The sequence below is a fragment of the Oryzias latipes genome, chromosome 22, assembly GCF_002234675.1.
Source record: "Oryzias latipes chromosome 22, ASM223467v1".
Classification (NCBI taxonomy): domain Eukaryota; kingdom Metazoa; phylum Chordata; class Actinopteri; order Beloniformes; family Adrianichthyidae; genus Oryzias; species Oryzias latipes.
Window position 1 is genome coordinate 5,631,368 of NC_019880.2, and position 20,728 is coordinate 5,652,095.

Consider the following 20,728-nt stretch of genomic DNA (forward strand, 5'->3'; position numbering starts at 1 on the left):
TGGCTGCTCAGACAAAGCAGCGTGTGTTGTGTATGACTTTCGCGGTTGCATGCTTTCACAAGAAAAAAAAAACATCGGCCAATGAACATTAGTTACACTTTCATTCCGAAGCAGCACAGCTTTTCCCATAATCCCTCATCTTCTGTAGTTGTTCGACTCCCAACTTCCAGCTTTAACCTGTCTCTGCCCCCCCCCCCATCACCTAACCCAGACATGCACACAATTGGCACTACTTCCCAAACAACCCTTTAGCCTTCAAAAGAGAGCGGCCCATTCAAAAGGTTTAGGCGGAGTGGGAGGAGAGCACAGGAGAAGGCCCCGTTCCCGCTAAATTGTCCCACATGGCTGAGCGCGCTTACATTAAAGCAGACACTTCCTTCTCACTGCGCGCACTGAGACACACAAGCACAACACAAGCACGCTGTGATCCAAAATAAACCGTGAAACCATGAAAACTATACGTCCAATACAACCTTTATGGGCAAAAAAAACAACCAAAGTCACCACCTGGACATGAATGATCCAAGTCCTGGAGCAGGTATATATTTGTGTGTTAAACATTAAAAAATGACATCTTTTTAACATAAAAATACAGACACTTCTATGAGAGAAGCTCGCTTTGTATGGAACACGATTCTGAAAACGTTAATACTCTGGAGTAATGTGGAAGAATGACAACTCAGGTTGTTGCTTGAATGCTCAACACAATAACTGTAAGTCAATGGAATGTGGTCATGGCCAGTTTTCAGCACTGAAGTGGAGATGCATTTTTATTTGCTTTTTTGTTAATTTGGGAAGGAAAAACAGATGATGTACTTTTAGCTGCAGGTGGTCCTCGGCTGTCGCCCGGTAGAACACTCAAACAGGCGTCTTTAAAGACTCACTCTAAAGAAAATAGCTTTTTTTGTTTTTGCCATGTTGTTGTGGCATTTTTCTGATGATGGACGACTTGTTTTAAGAAAATTGAGCTTACATTTGTATTTCTGAGTATTTCCTTATTCAAATCGTTGCAAAACAGGAGCAGACGTAAAAAATGCAGTTTCAAAAAAGATCATATTTGTGACAGAAAATATGCAGACGTCTAGACCCTTGGTTTTCCTCATCTGAGCTAGCATTTGGCTCTAAACTGTACGGCTGGATAGCTTCCAAGTTTGCTCACCATTTTTGTGCCTCTGGTGATGTTAGATTGGGGTTGTGGGGCACTGTAAGCTAGCAGCAAAGCGCGTTAAGAGATGGGTGATGGAAAGTGGGGCCGGACTTGCTCTTTTTGCCAACAGTTCCGCCCACAACTGAGAGGTGAATTTCTAATGAATTACTGCAAAAACTATGTCCTAGAAATCGACAGTTTTATTAAATTTTGGCTAAAAGTAGCATCAAAAGGCCACTGAACGCATTGAAAATAGATTAAAGATCATTATTGGGGATCTTTTATAAGGAAATGACATCACCTGTCAAAAAAAACTTAACATTCTCCAATATTGGACAATTTTTTTTAATAAAAGAACATAAAAATGTACCCACAATACATAAATATGAATTCCTAACACATGGAATAGTAACCAATTTGGGTTGTTTGACAAGCCACAGTGGTTACAGGTTGTACTGACCTGGCTCCTGTTTTTGTTTTAGAAGGACCTTCAGTCTAAAAAAAAATCAAAGCGGCTGCTCTTTTGGTTCAGGATGACTAAAGCTTTACAGTAGTGATTTTCTGACCAGTAAAATATCCCTGGAGCCCTTTTTTTTAATTTTCACATTAAGCATATTTTTAAAGCCACTAGCAGAAAAGACCACAGTAAAATAGCAAAACTCAGTTTGATTTGAGAAAATATTACCAATGCTGCAAATAATGTTTTCACTATCATTTTGAATAATGTATAATAATTCAAAAAACATTTGTATTTCACTCTTTAATCACGTTGTATTTATATCTCATGTGCACTATCATATTAACAGTGTCTGCTAAGTTGGAAAGTGCTCTGCCTGGAAGCATATCAAATCAACCAATCCTAGTCATGCAGGCAAGCAATTAACTTCAAACACTCGCAAAACGTTGATTTGTATCAGCTTTAGCCCCCTTCAAAAAAACAGGATTGGGCTGCGAGTTCCTGTGATCCTATACTAAGTTAATGAGATAATTTGCAACAGTTTAGGCATGCTGAAGAAATGCACTCATTCAATCTAAATGACATGCGGGGATTAACAAAATCCAAATGTGGGACTGCAAAACACATATACTCTGTGTTGTGGAGGTATGTTGGTCCACTTAGGCTGTCATTAATCAAATCTTTTTATATATAATATGCAAGCAGCAGTTTGTATATTTGGTTATAGCCAGAGGCAAATGTCCTACATACAGTATTTTACAGGAAACCTACATTTTGTGGCTCCACTTTAAATATGGAAAACGGAGAGGCTACTTTTTGCTTCTTGAAATGACTTTTTATGTTTCAGTGAACCGACTCACATATTTTGGCGGCGGCTCTCAACTACCAGCGGCTGGTAAAAAAAAAAAAAAAAGGGGGGGGGGGGTGGAGTCCGGACAATGGGCCCACATTTGCTGCCAATGGACGTGCCGCCGCCAGGGCCTGTGCACAGCATGCCTCTGCCACTAGCGCTGCGCTCCATCAGGGCTGGATGCCATGAGTTCTAATTAAGACCGCTATGCAGAGTCAAGAAGTGAATACCACCACCACCCGCCCCCCTCTTTTTTCTCACACAGCGCAGACAGTGTTTTTTTTTTGTTTTTTTTTTACTCAGATGGAGGAAAACCACAAAAAATAAACTCAAAGTTGAGCTGTTTTTGAGCCACCTTAGAAGTCTGACCGTTTGGTGGACATTGGAGTAGAAGTTCAATATTCATATAAAGCATCCAGTTAATGAACAGATCGTTCCTGCATTCAGAGCTTCCCCAGGAAAGACCGATATGTTTGCAAACAATAAAAGTTAAGAGAAAACAGACATCGGCCATTCATCCTTCGGAGGGGAATTTAGCTGGAACCGGAGAGACGCTACTGGGAATAGCAAGCCAATGGAAAGTGCACATACAATCACTTGCTACCTAGCATCAAACGCACACAAACACACTTATAACACCCCTCCCCACAGCACAGGGTCAGAAGGTCACATTCCTCCTCCTCAATTGGCCTCAGGATTTCACACACTTGCTCATGGGTGTGTGTGTGTGTGAGTTTAGGATATTTCAGTGATTTGTGGGGGGTCTGTCTTCAGGGCAGGGAGGGGAGAAGTGGAGGAAAATAGGGGCCTCGAGGCCACGTCTACAGAAAGCATAGGTGGGGGGGGGGAAGTCAAGTATCTTTTTTTTATTATTTGAAAAGCAAACAAATCAAAGTTTGACTGACAGCTCATCTCAGCGGAGCAGAAGAGTGCTGCTAAACAGAGAAACAGCAGGTACATATGACTCAGACAGGTGGGGGCAAACGGCGACACGAGAGGAGGGAGGGGTCACGTGGAGTCTGCAGGCCATGAATGGGAAGAAGAGGGGGAGGGGGGAGAGGAAACGCAACGAAGAGTTATGTGGGCATGAATGAAGGAGCAGCACTTCCTCTTTGTGCTGTGTCCACACCGGGCTCGGTAACGCTCGTTCAAGACTTCAATTTAAAAAGTCTATAAAAACGGGCGAATGTGTGAGTTTCAGACTTCCGTCTCTCACGCTCACTCGTCACTACGCAAGTTTTTACGTCCGTTTTCCAGGCTCTACATACAAAATGTGCAAACAAGTTGAAGATTTGGTATTGACAAATGAGTAGCCACTTTTTTAATACAAAGAAGTACCAATTCTTTGAAAATTCATCATGAAGGATAAAACTAATAATTGCAGTTTGTGCTTAGGCTGGAGTTCTATGACACCAAGTCTTTTATATTTCGGAATAGAGATGTGAAGGAAAAAGCCTGGAGCCAGATTCACCAGATTTGCAGCACTTCCAACATTTTGCACCAAGCCAACTGTGAGTTCATGCGTTTGTATCGGGTGGCGACAGTCTAGTGTGAACGCTGTGAGCTAAAAGTGAGTTCATGAATGCCCCGTTCTTGAACGTGCATGACATGCTCAGTGTGAACGTAGCACCAGATGCACTGCTTTCTGATCATGTGACAGTAATGCACACATCCCGCGTGTTTTACAAACAAATAAAGAAGCTTGTGGAAAGACGATGTGACCAACCTGGTAATCAGACGCACACTCCAGGTGCCCACATTCAAGCATAAAAACAACCATTTACAACAGGCGGAACTTTCCATGGACCTGCCAGCAAGCTCCACCAACACGCCTGGCATGCTAATACAAGCACGTAAAGCCAGCCCCGTGCATCTTTAATGTTTTGTGCGCGTGTCGGCTCAGCACTGTGTGTGCGTGTGTGTGTGCAGGTGCGCCCTCAGCCACCTCACGGCGCACACGCACAGGGCAGCTCTTCTACAGCCATTTCCATGAGCGATAGCCCTGTTCTGAGGAACAAGGGGAGCAAGACGACCAGGAAACAGCATCAAAACCATCTTGGTTTTTCTGCTTGAAGTGTGTCACAAACCTGACAATCTCAAATGTCCAAATATGTTCTTTGTTTGTAAAAATACCTCCTCTCCATTCTTTTTTTCTCTTCCTTTTAGCACTGGAAGTCACATGTTGAATCATCTGCTGGACATCCCGTGTAGTCCAGCATACATAAACAAGGCAAATATAGAACTCAAACTGAAAGTTCAGACTTTTTGTTGCACAACGTAGTTTCTCCAAAGAAAAACAGATTTGATTTTTGTTTTCTTTTATTATAAAATATCTGACTTGGATCTAAGAAACAGAAGACTTGATTTAAAATTACTGGACTTTTGCAGGTTCATTCTTTTTTAAGTCAAAAGAATGAACCTGCAAAAGTCCAGTAATTTGCTTGTGCAGCTTTTGACCAAAATGAAACGTTAAAATGAAAAATGTGGATTCTTATACAAGTAAAATTGAAGTTTTTCTACTGTTTTATCTGATCTAAAAGGCACATTTAATAAGCACTTCTCAGAATTTGTGTATCTGGAGAAAAAGATGTTGTCAAAACTACACTGCAAAAACTGAATCTTAAAGTAAAATCGACCCTGTGTTCAAGAAAAATGTCTCATTTTCTGACTTACAAGAAAAATAAACGCACTAAGAAAATTTTCAGTCGCAAAATAATCTTACTTTAAAAAAACACGTCTTAGTGACATTTTTCTTACCCCATTGGCAGATTCTTTTGCTCATTTAATCTCTTAAGATGTGGCGTCCACATGTGTGAACATCACCTTTGAGTCATATGACCACAGTCGTTCATTATGCTTAACTGCGGCCCTGTGACTACAAAATAAAGGCGTAAGAAACAAGAGCTCAAGTCTTAAGAGGTTAAAGAAAATGTTTTAAGACTTTTTGACTCATTTCTCTGTGGCCTGTTTTTGCAGTGTAAATAGAATGAATGGGATTGAATATTTGCAGAAAATACATAAACCTTTCACAAAATTCTGTTTCTATTTCTAAAGAAAGCTATGAGGCCTTAAGTGGAATTCCCACTTACGTTTATAATTGTTTTAAGCTTTATTTTGTCAATATTAGACTTTTTCATGTCTAAAGAAGTGAAGAGGGAAGGATAGATGAAGTTTCTTTTTTTCCTTCCAAATCAGCTTTTTACAAGGAGGACATCAGAGGCATCGGAGAGCAGTAGCCAAGCAGGGAGTGAGAGACGATGGCAGTGGGGGGGGTGCTGGGGGGCAACAGACCAGGAGGGTAAACATTGCATCTCTATGCCAAGTAAACATGGGTGGCTGGGATCCTTCAACAAAAAGCCACCGTTTATATAGAGGAGAGAAAAGGGAGCAGGAGACGGTAAAAGAGAAGGGAGGAGATGAAGGGAAAAGCTGGGAAATGGAAAGTGAAAGCATCATGCAGCTGCTGTCAAATGATTCCCCAGCAAGGGACATTGTCTTTTCTTCTCCCTCTGTCTCACATCAGCTCTTTTTATCATTTGTTTTGCATGGAGCAAAGCTAACTGGGATTTTTTTTTTTTTTCTTATGACAAACTATTGGTGTCCTTTTCAAAACGCAGCCTAAAAAACTTCTCTCTTCTTTCAGTCTCAACACCTTTCAGGAAAACGAGGCGGATCAAACCTTTCACCCCACAGCCGAGGACGGCTTGATCAGACTCACCTTAAGACTTCTGCTTAAACACAAGGAAGCAGGAAGCGGTTCACGTGCCAAACCAAACAGCGACGAAGGCAACAATCTGTCTGAGAAACAAGCACCTGTTGCATCCAGTAACAAAGCTGCAGTCACGCAGGTCCACCAGCAATCACTGAAACTTCTGGGATGGAGAATTTCCAAAATGCATTCGTGATAAGGAGCAAGGGGAGAGTTATGCATAAAAATGCATTCAATTTTTATAAAAAAAAAGGTTATATAAGGGGTGTAAGCTTATTTTTGTAGCAATTCAAAACGGTAATGAAATAAAGAGCTTCAAAAGAAAGAATTCTGTAATACAGTTGGAATAAAATACACAGGAGGATACAGTGTAAGTTTTTGCAAGTGCAGAAACCTGCTTTCAGCCCATTCTTCACAACAAAAAAACTGCAAAGCCATTGTAACCAGATCCCAGCAGAAAGACTGTTTATTGAGGGTTTTTCCTCTTGTTCTTCGCTGCTTCTTTCACATGAATGCACACACTTTTCAGGACCGCATTGTTTCGTCTGCGTAACACTATCGCTTCTCTCCCTGATACACAAGCGCTGCTCAGTAATGCTACCCATCAGATAATATGCTTTAGGTTATCGGTCCCACACAGAAGAGCCTACATACAATGGCAAGTATCATCCTGTCCATTCGCTGACCCCATTTCAACCAGGCACACCTGAAGGTCTTATTAGGCCGGCACCAAGCCGCAAGCTGGTGCGGGTAAAGAGTTTCCAAGCTCTCCATCAAAACGGACTTTCAGCAAAAGTTTCTACAAACAGATTTGGTGTCTAGAAAAAGAAAAACAGTCAAATGAAAAGGGCTGAAAAGTAGCTCAATAAAATGTTAATTAACCTGATTCAATCAGCTAGAAACCTTGACTCAACAAAAAAAAAAAATGGTGGTTCTGTCCTGTTTCCCATATCTGTGGGTTTGATTCAATTAGAAAGACAAAAAAAAAACATTTCTTAGTGTTGCATCAGTTTGAACACAAAACCTACTTTGCTTGTGATGTCATACATCCTTAGCTCTCCACAAACTGAACTAAAGAGAACAAAAAGTTTTCCAAAAAAAAAGTTTCACAGAACATTTGTGCTTTAAAAAGGAGAATTTTCATCCAAGTCTGAATGGCTTTTGATGCAAGCTCAACAAAGCGGAGCTCTCACATCTCTGCAAACAACTGTGTTTACATTGTTTAAAGTGTAAATGATGAGACTTGCAGGGAAAATTGAATTCAGATGGAAGCTTCATTCAAGTCTAAACGCTGTTTTACTGCATAAATTTAGAGCTGCACCTTCATTACGACTAATTTAATCCCCTTTAAGAGGATATTTCACCTATTTGAGGGGAAGGGGTGCCCCTCCCTTGGATCTGTGTTGAAACATTGTGAAGAAGAAGCAGAAAAATCCTGGGGCTGGGGGTCAAATCTGACTTAGACCCACAAATCTCTGCAGGAACTTCTCTGCAGACACAACTGCAAGCTTTTCCTAAGTGAACTCTCATCCTAGAGTTCCTGCCTCTACTCCTGAGGCACAGACATCCAATGGGGGGGGGGGGGGGGGGGGGGGGCTCCATCTGGAAGCAAAATAAATTGCTCATCCATGCACCGCAGGCAGAATTCCTCTGCTCTGCAAACCTAAACACACCTTTTCAGCTGGAAGCCACCCCAACTTCATCCCCAACCCCACCAACAAAATTATCAGATATTTCCAAAGGAGTAAAAAAAAAAGCAGAACTACAAAGCCCTTACCAGAGGAATGCCACCTGACGTCATATATTTGGGGTCGGATTTCTCCTTCACCCCCACATGGAAAAGTCAAGAGTGCGTGTTAAGTTTTAAATGTCTTTCCACCCGGATTTTATTGTTCTCCAAAATGCGCCCAGTGGATCCAAGCGGGGCGCAAAAAACCAAAACGAATCCTCACTCCCCGTCTGCGGATGCTGGCAGCCCCGTTAGAAAATGACCCCCAAAATCCTAAGCATTTGAGGTTTTTTCCACGATGATGTAACAGACTTTTTTTACGGGCTGCAAGAGGTGGATGTGGGCGACGTGGAGGTCAGATAATCGATCGCGCGGAACAGGAGGCCAATGTTTGGTTTCCACGTCTGCATCAGAGAAGCTGAGAGAGGGATTTGTCTTCCCTGCACAAACAGACACGTAGTCGTTTCTGAGAGAGAGACAGAGAGAGGGAGGGAGACAGACTGGCTGGAAGGAATGCCAGGATATGCTGGAGTTGGGAATTTTTTTCCTCTCCAAAGCTTTTTTTTACTGCGTTCTGCAACCGCACGCAGCCAGAAAGCTATCTCACTCCATTCCCCCCACTTCTTAACAGTTATCAAACGCAACACAGCTCGTACCGTTTCGTTTCATGGACTTCGTCGTAACTCCCTCTGTCAATTCTGATTGCCTCAGCATCTTCTGTTCCAAATTAATTTCCCAGCCTAAAGAAAGCGCTCATTTCCTAGTTTTGCGCACACGTTCCACTTTAAACGCAGCGCAACTGGAGGTACAGAAATAAGCCCAAAACTTTCCTCAGAATACGCACCCACTCCATACGAAGTCCAAAAACGCATTCTTTAGTGAAAGCGGAGAAATCGGGACCTCAAAGACGGAGCAGCCTGAGCCGCGCCGCGTTCGCCACAGAGATAGAACCAGCGCGGCAATCCCCGCCGTTCCGCTTTTCCTGCTCGATTTGGCGCAAAACGGCGAAATTGGCCGAAAAAGTTCGTCTCCAACCTCCCCCTCCGCAGCAGTCTCACTGATTTTCCGTTTTCCTAGTGGCCCAGACTGCCGGCGTCAGCGCTCAGCTCTCCAAACTCGCTCACAGACAGACACGCACTTCTAAACTTTGTTCCAAACATCGACTCCTTCAGCTTCGATCCATTCCCTGCTGCTTCCTCCTGAGACAAAAAATAAGTGCGTAAAAACTCACCTCGCTGTAATAAAATAATCTTCAGACAGACGGGGCTGCGCGTTTTCTTTTCCTTTCTTAAGCGTTTCTTTCCTCTTTTTTTTATTCCCAGGCTCTGGTACTGCCTGTCTGCTGGCGCGGCGGACGCGTTCTGGGAGACTCCGCCATGTCAATCAAAATGCGACGCACATGGAGTTCAGATCCCGCCCCGTACCGTAAGACTTAGGCCAGTGCGCAGCCGCAAAGTTTGGATGAGGCTCAGTTCCATTTGCGTAAATGGTGACGTTACAAATGATAAATATTTTCTGTTTTGTTTTTGTTTGTTTTGGTTTTTTTTTTACAAAAAATTCAAAGAACTTTCTTGTTTTGTATGAAAAATATTGACTTTTTTAAACAAAAACTGCATAAAGGAGTATGAGATTTCTTAAGATTCACGCTTCTTAATGCAGAACCTTTCTACAAATAAAGCTAAGATAGAAAACTTGCATAATTTAAGTTGATTATATTTTGTTTTTAAAAGCAAAAATAAACACAAAACGAACTTATTGTATGCGTTTATGTGTGTGTGGAGGGGGGGACTACTTTGACTTCCGGTTTGAAGCAGAATTCACCTTAGTGCTTAATGGATTTCTATTAAAGTTATTATTTTATTATATTTGCTCCAAAAGGGGAGGGTCTTTTCATTGATAAATGATTTTAGACTTTAATTTTTTTTTCATTTAAGATTGACAAACGGCTTCAAATCCTCAAATTTAAATAACTTTTCTGAGCATGTTCCATCAAGTAACATATTCGTGTTTTCCTCTTCTATTGACTATTTTTTTTTACTAAAGTTAGGGTTTATCTTTTTTGACCAAGACAGCAGAAACTGAAGAGAAAAAACTAACAAATTGGCTTGTAAAAAGTCAAAAAGTAAACCAATTAGTAACATTAAACAACTACTTTATTAAAGATACAGCTCCTTACAAAAGTAACCCTGAACCAAAAAGACGACTGAACAAAAAAATAACTGAGGAGCAAAGCAATTTAGAAGTTAGACAATTAGACAACAGCAATTTGTCTAGCATAAGCTGTCCCATGTTGAATTCAGTTTTATTTATAAAGCCCAATATTAAAACACGGTCGTCTCAGCGGGTTTCACATGTCTGATCCCTACTTTTGATCATTTTGACCCCCATCAAATGTTTAAAAAGATTAAACTCCCAGGAAAAACAAAGGCGCTCTTTGGACACACTTACCCCTCAGCACAAAACTCTTTCACACAGTTTCTACATTGAGTCAGAAAATACGGCATTGTTTAATGTTATCATGCAATATTTCCAAACTGCATGAACAAAAATCCTAAAAAAAAAAAATCCAAAAATCACTATCTGTGCACAAGATTGAGAGGTTATCCTTTCTGTTATTTTTAAGCAAGCAGATGCTGCCAGATACACCCGTTGCCCCGAGTAGATTCCTCTCTGCTGGCAAACGTTCACACATTCCTGCATCCAAGAAAACATCCACTGTTGAAATTCAAACTGCAGCTCCAAAGCGCCAAAAATGTTAACCAAATAGAATTTTGTGGATCGGTAAACGGATAGACCTGGAGTAAAAAAAAGAGAATGTTACAACACAAACGTGTCAGAATCCTTTCTGTGTGTTGTGGTAGATAAAGAAACCTAAATAAAGCATTTTAGGATGTGTTTTTCAAAAGTAAATGGAAAGTAACCTTATGTGCTTCAATGTATAAAGACTATTGTAAATGATCCCATTTTGTAGCCTTAGCTCCTCAGAATTAGTTCTGTTTGTTCTTCTTCTTAAAAGAACCATTTTCTGCCATGTCTCAAGTGATGCTGCACACTTTGCTGTACACTGAATGAGAAAATGTTTTTAATCAAGGTTATTTAAGAACCAATGTTCTTAAATAAAGGTTCAACAATGATATTTAGTCGTATTTTTCTATAAGCTTTGTGAAACAATCAGCTAAAAAGAGTGCAAACATATTTTAAAATCCCACTGATCATCTCTTGATCTATTGTAAAAGCGTTCCGAGTGGTCTTCAAATTATGATTATGTTAGCCAAAATCCCAAAACCTGTGTCATTTTCTAGAACATAGTTTCTGCAGAGCAGCAGTAGTTCATTAGAAAATCACCTCTGAGTTGTGGGCCGGACTATTGGCATGGAGCAAACCCGCCTCTTTGTTTCTGAGAGCTCTCCGTTTACAAGCTCTCTCGTTAGCTCACAGACCCTCACACCCCCAGCCTAACATTACCGATTCAACAAAAATGGCGCGTAATATTGGAGCAGTTTTGAGCCAGATGCCAATTCAGATGAGGAAAAGGAAGACGAACGTGGATCTAGTCATCTACAAGTGGATGCATCAGAATGGAGCAGAGCAGGGAGCTTGTGGCCCACCCGGTATATTTTTGACGTCAAAATTTATTATTTGAGATTATTTCATCTTTTCCTGATTTACAACAATTTGAGTAAAGAAATGATCAGAAAGGAGGTGGTAGCTTCAGGCCCTGTGAGCTTTATCTGGTACATAATATGTCCAAAATTAAGAACATTTTCTTTAGGATTAATGAAGGAAAATATGTTTTGAAAATTTGGACCAAAAAAAGTAGTTTTTCTAAAACCAAATCCCAAATTTTTGTTTTTCAAATTGCATAAACATGAATTTTTATCATGAAGGAAGCGAAGCCTGTAGAGTCTGAGAAAAAAAAAACCTTTTGGATAGATTCCACAATCGCTTCACAAAATAAGGCAACATTTAGTGTTGCCCTAGACTTCACAGCATGCCAGTAACATTAGATTAGATCTGTGAGAGAGAACGGATGAGGAAAGACTGGAGGGAACAGATCTTGGAACGGCCACGCAGCTTTTTCCCCTGCATCTGAAGGCCAGGCCTCTGCAACCACCAGATGTTTACCACCAACCCAGCTGTTTTCTCCATCTCTCATTCTTTCTTCCCATCTCTCCTTCTCAGAATTTTTTTCCCTCTCCGAGACTCTTTAAATCATACTCTCCCTGTAATCATGCATTCTCAGGGTCTTTGAAGTCGTTATTTTGCGTTTGTTTGTGGAATATGTCCAGCCGTATGACAGTGTGTTCTGTGCATTTTTACAGTAGATAGGAAGGCAGAGGAGAGAAAGCAGAAAGAGGGATCATTGGCTTACGCACAGCTGAACGATGCGGTTTCCTAGATGTTAATTAAGGCCCTGCTCTTGCATGTGTTTATGCACGCATATACGTGAGTGTGTTATGTCTACATGGATCTGCCTGCACATATGTTCACAGACACTTGCAGACAGATGATAACGACCGTCTAGCAGGAGACGGGGAAGGGTAGCACATGAGCATGTAGGTGTGTGTGCCGGTGTCAGGTACTTCCTCCCGTAGATGTTCAGGTGGAATTCACTTCATCAGGAGTTCAAAAGAGTCAACCCAAGAACTTTTTGAACAAGAGCAGACCTGCCCCGTTTCTCCTCTGTCTTTCTCCCTGTGTCTTTGTCAGCCTCACTCTTCCACTCCACACTCTGTTTTTTTAAAGTCTGCAAAACAGATGGTTGGATCACCAAATGCTGAACTTATTTCTGCTGTGCATACAGTTGTGTCTGCATGTCCAGAGCTGTACATTTCAGTGTCGTAACTAGGAAAAACGCTCATGTATTTGCATGTGTCTGTGGACCGAAAAGGACAAGAAGGCCAACGTTTTGAAAGCTTCATGAAAGACCCACTCTGATGAAAATTCTGATTTGGGGTTCTTTAAACATGTTCTTGTGGCATTTTTCTGACATATATAAAGAAAATGTAGCTTAAAAAAGCTTTTCTAGGTATTTTTTTATTCAAATCGATGTGAATTGGGAGCAAACGGGGGAAAAAGGCGTTTGAAAAAGAGACTTTTTGTTACGTAAAAAATATTCGACCCATCCACGACTAGATCTGCGTACGTCTTTGTTTTCCTCGTCTGAGCTGGCATTTGGCTCAAAATAGTACGGGTGGACAGCTCCACCATTGCTCGCCATTTTTGTTGCATCAGTAATTTTGGATTGGAGGTCTGAGGGGGTTTAAGCTAGCGGGAGGGCGTGTAAACTCCAGGCCTCGAGGGCCTGCCTCCTGCTCCTTCCAGCTGCTGATTACCTGGATCAGGTGTGTTTAACCAATAGGGAGCTTCAGTGGCAGGTTGATCGGAAAACATGTTGGCCCTCAATGGCAGGATTCTGACACCTCTGGAAAACAGACAGGTGACGGGAAGGGGGGTGGGAGGGGCAACAGTCCCGAACACAATCAGACGCTAATTTCTGTACTGCCACTCTGAAGAAACTATATCCTAGATACCAACACAGGTTTTTTTGATTTTGGCATAATCATAATTAAAAGACCACTGGGAACACTTTAAAAGTAGATCAAAAGAGGACAGGAGTTGGACTTCAAGGCTGGATTAGCTGACATCAGAAGTGCATTGGTAAATTTGAAGCAACCGGATGAAGCCCCTGTTTTGCAGAGGGTCTACAGTTCACACCTTCTTCAACCTTGTCATTTGCACCATCAGCTCCAGCGGTGAGGAGCTGTTTGAGGATTTTCTTTCCCTGTAATGGACCCAAGATTCTCCTACAGTCTACTTTTTGTTTTATGTTTTTTTTTTTCTTTTCATAAAAGGCCTCATTGTTACACTGCTTTTCCAGGTTGTTTTACAGATGAATGTCAAGATAATGTTCCAGGGTCTCCACACCCTTTTTACAGGATGAAAAGCGTGTCCTTTCTTTCTCTGGTCCTCCTAAACCAGGGCTTCTCAAAATTTTTGTAGATGAGGGTCAAATTAAGAACTCGACATTAGACTGGGGGCCAATTTTGGTTAAAAAAATGGATAAACAGAAAAAAATGTTTTTAATAACTTTAATGACCAAGTATTATTTGTGCAATTAACCCTTGTGCTATCTTAGATGACCCCACCCTTACATTGTTCTTCCTACCATGATAAAGGTGAAAAAAGGTGGAAAGATTTCATGTAATCCATGGACACCAGTGAGGTTCACAAATCATTGAAGAAAAAAGGTTCAGCGCAATGTTTAGTGGGTCTAGATGACCCAACTCCCAATGTTAAAGTGCCTAGGATAGCACAAGGGTAACCAGGCCCTCCAGATGTTTCCTGGAGGTTGCTGCCCAGATCTTCTACTCGTCTATTAATTTTATCATTTGATAGACTTATTTCTAAAACTTTTTCTTTTGCTCTGGACAAACAATGTCAGCTACTTTCAGCATACATTTTTCTACAAACTCCCCGTCACTTAAGGGCTTGCTTTGCCAGGCCATTTCCAAAGCCACAACGTAGCTAGCTTCTGTCACAGCTTCACTGGATTTAGGCATTTTTGTAAACATCCGGTGTGCAGCAAAGCCTTGTTGTAGTTGTTGGAGCTTGTTGTTGCGCTCCTCGCAGGTAAATTTGTCATAGTTTTTATAATTTGTAACATGGTGACGATAGATATTGAATTTTTTTGAGCATTGCATTTACCTGCTTGCAAATCAGGCACATGACTTCATCCAGCCCCATGAGGTACGACAAATTAAGCATTTGTCCACTTAGCTTGAAAGCGCCTTTTCTCCTCGCCAACACAACATTTTTCCTCAAAAGAACCTGTTCTGGGTCTCTTTTATTGAGGGCCACAAAAAAATCTTCCCGCGGGCCGCCATTGGCCCCCAGGCCGCACTTTGAGAACCCCTGTCCTAAACTCCAGTCTTGTGGTATCCAACACTGAAAGGTGGTGTACCACTTCTCTGGACTCAGACGTCTGTTTGTCTACCAAGGAGAGGGGGAGTTTTAAAAAATTGAGAGGACAGATTGTTCAGATGCTCCTGACACCTCCTGCTAACAGGATGAGTAGTGCAAAAGGAAAAAAAAAGGATAAACTATTAATAAATGTATTTCATTGGAGGGATTGGGAGTTCATCTCTCTGGTTCCTTGCTGTTGGTGTCTTTGGCAGGCTACAGTGTCGCTATATTCCAAAGTCTGGTTTTCAAATCAGAAAGTTGACACAATTCCTGAGGTATTCATGATATTTTTCCCACTTTGTTTGTCCAAAGGACTGTCCAGATCCAGAGCAGAAATGCCACTTTTACCCACCTCTTCATCCCTCAGCCAGTCGCAGCAGTTAAAGTGGGTCAGACAGTTCCAACACCCACTTTCTCTGGGTTTTGAACAAAAACAGATGCCGCCCATTGACTGACATATGTTCCAACACTGGAGCCTCTAAAAAAAAAATTTTTTTTTTAAAACACGCACACAGTTGTGTCACCCTTGAATTCTGTATAGGTTTAGGCACCCGAATATAAGCTGTCAAGCACAGAAAATTGGATTTTTCCATGAAAAGTACACTTTAATTAAGTTTTTATTATCTCTCTACTGCATCTGGAAGAAGTGTCGAAATGTCAGTTCAGGATCTTGATTGAGTCACACGGATAAATTATTACCAGTTGTATTCCATCCCTTTTCGGTTTGGTAACACTAGTAAGTGTCGACTAGGCAAAATAGCTTGCCTAGTTCACATCGAACCCCAAAAGCACTTCCTTCCTCGCTCTGGTCGCAATTAGATGGCGTGGTTGCAGTGGTTTCCTCATCACTTTTGTGGATTTCCCCGATGATTTTGACTATAGTTTAGAGTTTAGTCACAATCTAAGCTTTTGTTCTCTCTGCCACTTGTGTCATGCATTCCTTTTGACAGATTAACCACTTCTGACATCATTATGGGTGATATCATGCTGCTTAAGCCACACCACCATAGTGTGGTGGGCGTTGGCAGCCATGTCACTGGAATGCTCGTGTCTCAAGGAGCTGGGACACGCCGTGTTTTTGGCCAACTGTCGTGTTCCTGACATTTATGGAAAACAAGCAGAGTACAATTTCAAACAATGAACGGCCAGCTCTGACCTTCTATTGGAGGTGAACTGCTCATGGACAAATCGCAGTATGGATGCATGCCAACTGTTACAGCACTCTGAGAACAATTGCTGCAGTCATTGTAATAAACCCCCAGAAATATTCTCTTCTTACAATCACACTAAAGTGTTTCTAAATTGTCTATTTCACATGTTCCTAAAGGAGGAGGGATAATGAGACATCTAGTGGTGAAACTGCAGATTGCTACCAACTGCGTCACCTGTTATCAATCAAATCAGTCAATCAAAGGAAAAAATAAAAACAAAATCCGGCATTTCTTCTCCTCCACCGCTACAGAAGACTTTGTTTACATGTCATTAGTGTGTGACCGTAAAAACACGCACAGCAGATACAGACCGAGATAAGGTAAACTTCAGACTGTTGGGTGCGTTCGTGTTTGGAATCTTCCACATCTGTTCTCTGCTGAAATTAATAATGAACAATGTACCGCGCTGTCCAGACACTTAAGAGTTGAACTGCCCAATGCATCACCATGACAACCGTGATGCAGCTCCAAGGGGAATCAGTGATTATAATGATGATTATGTCTTTTTTGCAAGCCTGAGCTATTTTAGAACACTCAAGTGTTGCTCATAAAAGCACATGACGATGACAAACGTCTCTTGTTCCAGACTTTCAAAAGGACATTTATCTTTGGTGAACAAAAAACTAGGGAAGAAAAAAGTAAGCATTCTTTTCAGTGCATCTGAATTTTTCTTCCGTCCACAAAGACAACCAATTATCTACATTTAACCATATTAACATTGCACTCAGTTGGATTTTTTTAGGAGGGGATTAGGCATTCCTGAGAATGCTAGTCAGACATTCACACTGCAGGAGAGACTGTGTTCCAGCAGGAAACATCCAGAATTATACAATATCCTGCTTCCACGTGAGTATTTGGAAAACAATCAAATTTTTTTTCAACTTCAGTGTGTTTATTGCCAAAGTCTGGATGCACAAAAGAAACTCAGTATGATCCACCAAGTAGTGCCTGTTTTGTTTTGTTTTTGCATTTTCAGATCCACAGTAGCTCCCTGTGGAAGACCAAAAAACCTCAAGTCTTCACTTCACACGACAAAAAAATGTGTAAACTAGGCAGAAATGTGTAAACTAAACGTCTGAGTTGGTAAAGAAAAAAAATAAAAATAAACAGAAAAAGATTTGCTCATTTTCTCCCAGGTTCATATCATCGTGTAACTGTGTGCAACGTTTTCCATGTTAAATGGGCTCCCTTCATTTCCACAGCAGAACGTTTGAGGGCAAAAGAACCAAGAATGACACAACTGCAAACGGCATCATGTCCAAATAAATTTCAGATTTGACCATCTGCCATGTTCTAAAAATGCAGGAACTTTCAGAAACGAGGCTCTTAATGAGGCTTTGAAAAATGTGAAATATAGAAATTAAAAATGAAGTCCATTCAAAAATAAACCTATACTTTAAAATAATTAGCAAAAAAAATGAGTAATTAAATATCTTTAGATGTAAGAATTCAAGCAGGAAGTGGTGTTGTATGGCCCACGGGTGCTACCTGCCCCCGCCCTCAACGCCCGCCTTATTTTATTGTTTGATTACTAAACTGAATAAAAACCGATAAACTTTTTAAAATGTCTTATTTGATAACTTCTATCTAAAAATACTGTGTTAGCTTTCACAGAAAAAAGCAGAGTTTAAAAGGTGGAATTAAATTTTTATTTAAACTTTTTCTCTAAAATTCAGACAAAATAAACAATTAAAGAAAATGAGGAGAGAAGGGAAGAAAGGTAAAAAAAGAAAGAAAGAAGTAACACTAATACAATATTCTGCACAATTCCCATAATATCTCAGCTTCCATTCTTCTGCACAGGAAGAAGTACATCAAAATAAAAGTCATTTTTTCAAAGTTTAGCTTCAGCACATCCTCCTCTCTTTGCATCATCTTTAGCCTGGGGTCACTTTGCATAGAGTTGAAATATTGTTAGTCAGTGAAGTTGAATGGCCTTTCACAGTCAAATATTCTCAGAGTTCACTTTTGTGACCCCAGAAATAAACCAAGTGTTTCTGCATTGTAATGGCCTCATTTTGTGACGAGCATAATTTACCCCCTCCCACCCCAGCCAGCTAAATACACTGTTAGAGATTTACAAGCAGAATAAATCAGGTAAAGGTGGGAATGGGGACGGCTCCTTCTCCTTTTTGTTGTTGTTGTAAAAACCATATTAAAGTGTGAGTACAGCAGGTGCACATAGGAGGAGGGCATTTGAGGACTCAGTATTTTACAATTATAAGTGTGCACGCTTCAAACTGATTATTGCGACCTCACATTTAACACATGCACAACAAAAGATGGCAGAAAACGTGGTTACGTTGAGGATGCGTGTCAACTTTTCATGTAAAAATCATGACTTGTATGCGATAAAACAGAAAAAACCATAAATAAGTTATGAGCATGCACTGTACAATTAAAAAAAATCATCAATGTACTGAAAGGGAGCTGTAAATCATACAGGATGGGTGAAAATCCTTTTTACTCCTTAATACTGAGCTCTTTGTGCAACATAGTTTCTGTGTGCAAACAGTCTCTGCCCTTGATGTTTCTGTCATAGAGTTCAGTCAAACAGTGAATGTGTGAGAGAGAAATAAAAAAAGATGCAGATCCAAGACAAGTGGTAATGTTTGCACACCACCACCAGAGTTTGACACGATCCCTCCTTCTGTGTGCGTTTCTCTCACACACATCTTAAACGCTGCAGCCTGCAACTCCAGACAGGAAGTCCTTTCTGATAAAGCCGCTCTAATAATAGAGCAGCTTGTGGAAACGTTAGCCAGTCGCCCTGCACCGTGCAGCTCCAGCGGTGCAGTGGCGCATACTGGCCACAGAGAGGAGGTGCTGCTGCAAACACCCAAAGGACCACATGACCAACCCCCCCAGGGGTCCGGGGTGTTAACGACTTCCTGCAGAAGAAATACAGTGACGAGCTGCACTGGCAGCACGTTTCTGCAGCGTTGTCTGCGTGTGTCATGTATCTGAGCAGCTGATCTTCAGTGGCTTCATGACCTAATGAAGTTCTGTTACGGCTCCAACTCTAGCCTTTGTGGCTGGTAGTCTACCTTTGGCACAACATTTATAAAAAAAAACAAAAATAAACAATGATTGTCTATTTAAAGGATTGTCAGAAAGAATCCATAATACTTTCCTATTTTACAATTCGTCTTCCTGTAAGAGCTTATTAAAAACTTCTACTCCAATCTCTGTTTTCTTTTGTGTCACGTGGAGAAAAACTGCTGGAGGAGTTATTGCACCAAATGCATGACGTCTCCTTCCTGAGCAGGACCCCAGTAGCAAACAGTCTTCCTTTTTTTCCCCCCAAACATCTCAAGGAGCCATATTTTATAATGTTCTTGGAAAAAAAACGCACTGCATCTTTAAGATAAGAGTTTCATGCCGTCAAGTCGGAAATGACCAGCTTTTCAATTTTACTCCCAATTTCTCCAGAGACTTGAAGCTCCTCAGATTCATAGTCATCGTCAAAAGATCTGAGAAGACAACACATAGCAAAGGTTATCCCGTAATTCCTTAAATGTTTCAGCTGTTAATGTGGATATGTGACAGTGTGTACCCCTCATGTAGTTGCTCGTTTGCAGTCTCCTCAGCCACCAGTATCTCGTACTCCTCTGCAGCATATTTATCCCAGTCAGACGGCTCTGGGCCTTCACTCTCAATGTCCTGAAAGGACAAATTTACATTTAGATTTAGAGAAAACTGACTCTTTGTCAAAATTGTGATTTTTAAAGTCAAAATGTAATTCTTCACTCAAACCTCTTGACACCTACATTGATTTCTAGTCATGAAAAAAAATCACTTATGCTTTTGCTTTCATGAAGATAATAACTTGTTTTAGTCCTAAATTGTTTTGATGCAATTTGCATCAATAGACGTGAAGGGCTTAACTTTGATCATGTGTGATGGATAAAATCAGAAATATGACCTATGACCCATCTTTGGGGCTTTAAACTGTTTTCAGATCGACTCAAAGGAATACATTTTTAGATTTTTTCTATGTTTGCATTACTTTAAATGTTTCTGTTTCCTGTGGTGACTTTATAAAAACGTCAGTCTTATGGTTAGAAACATGGTTTAAACCTAAAATGACTTGAACGTTTCAGAGCATCATGCTATCCTGATGAAATGTTAGGAAGAAAAAAAGCAAAAAAAGTCAACAGGTTAGATGTATTAAGACATGGAAAAATATACATTTTTATGACTTAAAACTTTTGCTTGTTAGTTCTTACAAACCTGTGCTTAATGCTGGTCAATGTAAAAACAAAGACTGTTGACAAAACGCAGATGACGCTCATGTGATGATGTTGCCATGATGTCGGCCCAGTACAACAGAACTGGACTGACTGGGAAAACGGACTGACGTCACCCATTGAAAATGCCTCACTTCTGGCTTCAGCTATTTGTCTAATCAGTCGCTGTTTTTTGACAACATGGCCGTTCCCATGTTGGAGCCGAATGATGTCAGTAAGTAGTGGCTTATCTGAATTTGTCTGCATCACCATTTCTATGGGAACCACTATCACTAATAAGGAGTGGGCTTGTTGGAAGTCCACACCCCTACCCCTTGAAAATGGGCTCAGGAGAATCTGTAAATCAAATGTTTTGAACGTTGGAGGTGGGGGCCAGCAGGCACCACATACGGTACTTTTATCAAGGAAT

The 20,728-nt window shown here is 40.9% G+C and overlaps 2 protein-coding genes across 7 annotated transcripts in view; both read right to left on the reverse strand.

The window, feature by feature from the left end:
• The window catches only part of fndc3b (fibronectin type III domain containing 3B), a 100,454-nt gene extending 91,199 nt beyond the window's left edge, over positions 1 to 9,255 (reverse strand). Inside the window, exon 1 of one of the 3 annotated variants that reach the window (XM_004082165.4) lies at positions 9,124 to 9,255. The gene's annotated coding sequence lies outside the window, so the exon portion shown is untranslated. The other 2 variants (XM_020713392.2, XM_011490172.2) reach the window with 2 other exon arrangements.
• Positions 9,256 to 17,980: 8,725 nt separating this feature from the next.
• Positions 17,981 to 20,728, reverse strand: part of ppp2r3a (protein phosphatase 2 regulatory subunit B''alpha) — a 59,157-nt gene continuing 56,409 nt past the window's right edge. For 3 of the 4 annotated variants that reach the window (XM_020713793.2, XM_011490175.3, XM_020713795.2), the window contains 2 exons: positions 19,626 to 19,732; positions 19,362 to 19,542 (listed from right to left, as the gene is read on the reverse strand). In XM_020713793.2, coding sequence (XP_020569452.1) covers positions 19,446 to 19,542; positions 19,626 to 19,732 — 204 coding nt within the window. In that variant the 3' untranslated portion in view covers positions 19,362 to 19,445. Of the gene's footprint in view, positions 19,543 to 19,625; positions 19,733 to 20,728 lie in introns of all 4 variants that reach the window. The other variant, XM_020713792.2, reaches the window with a different exon arrangement.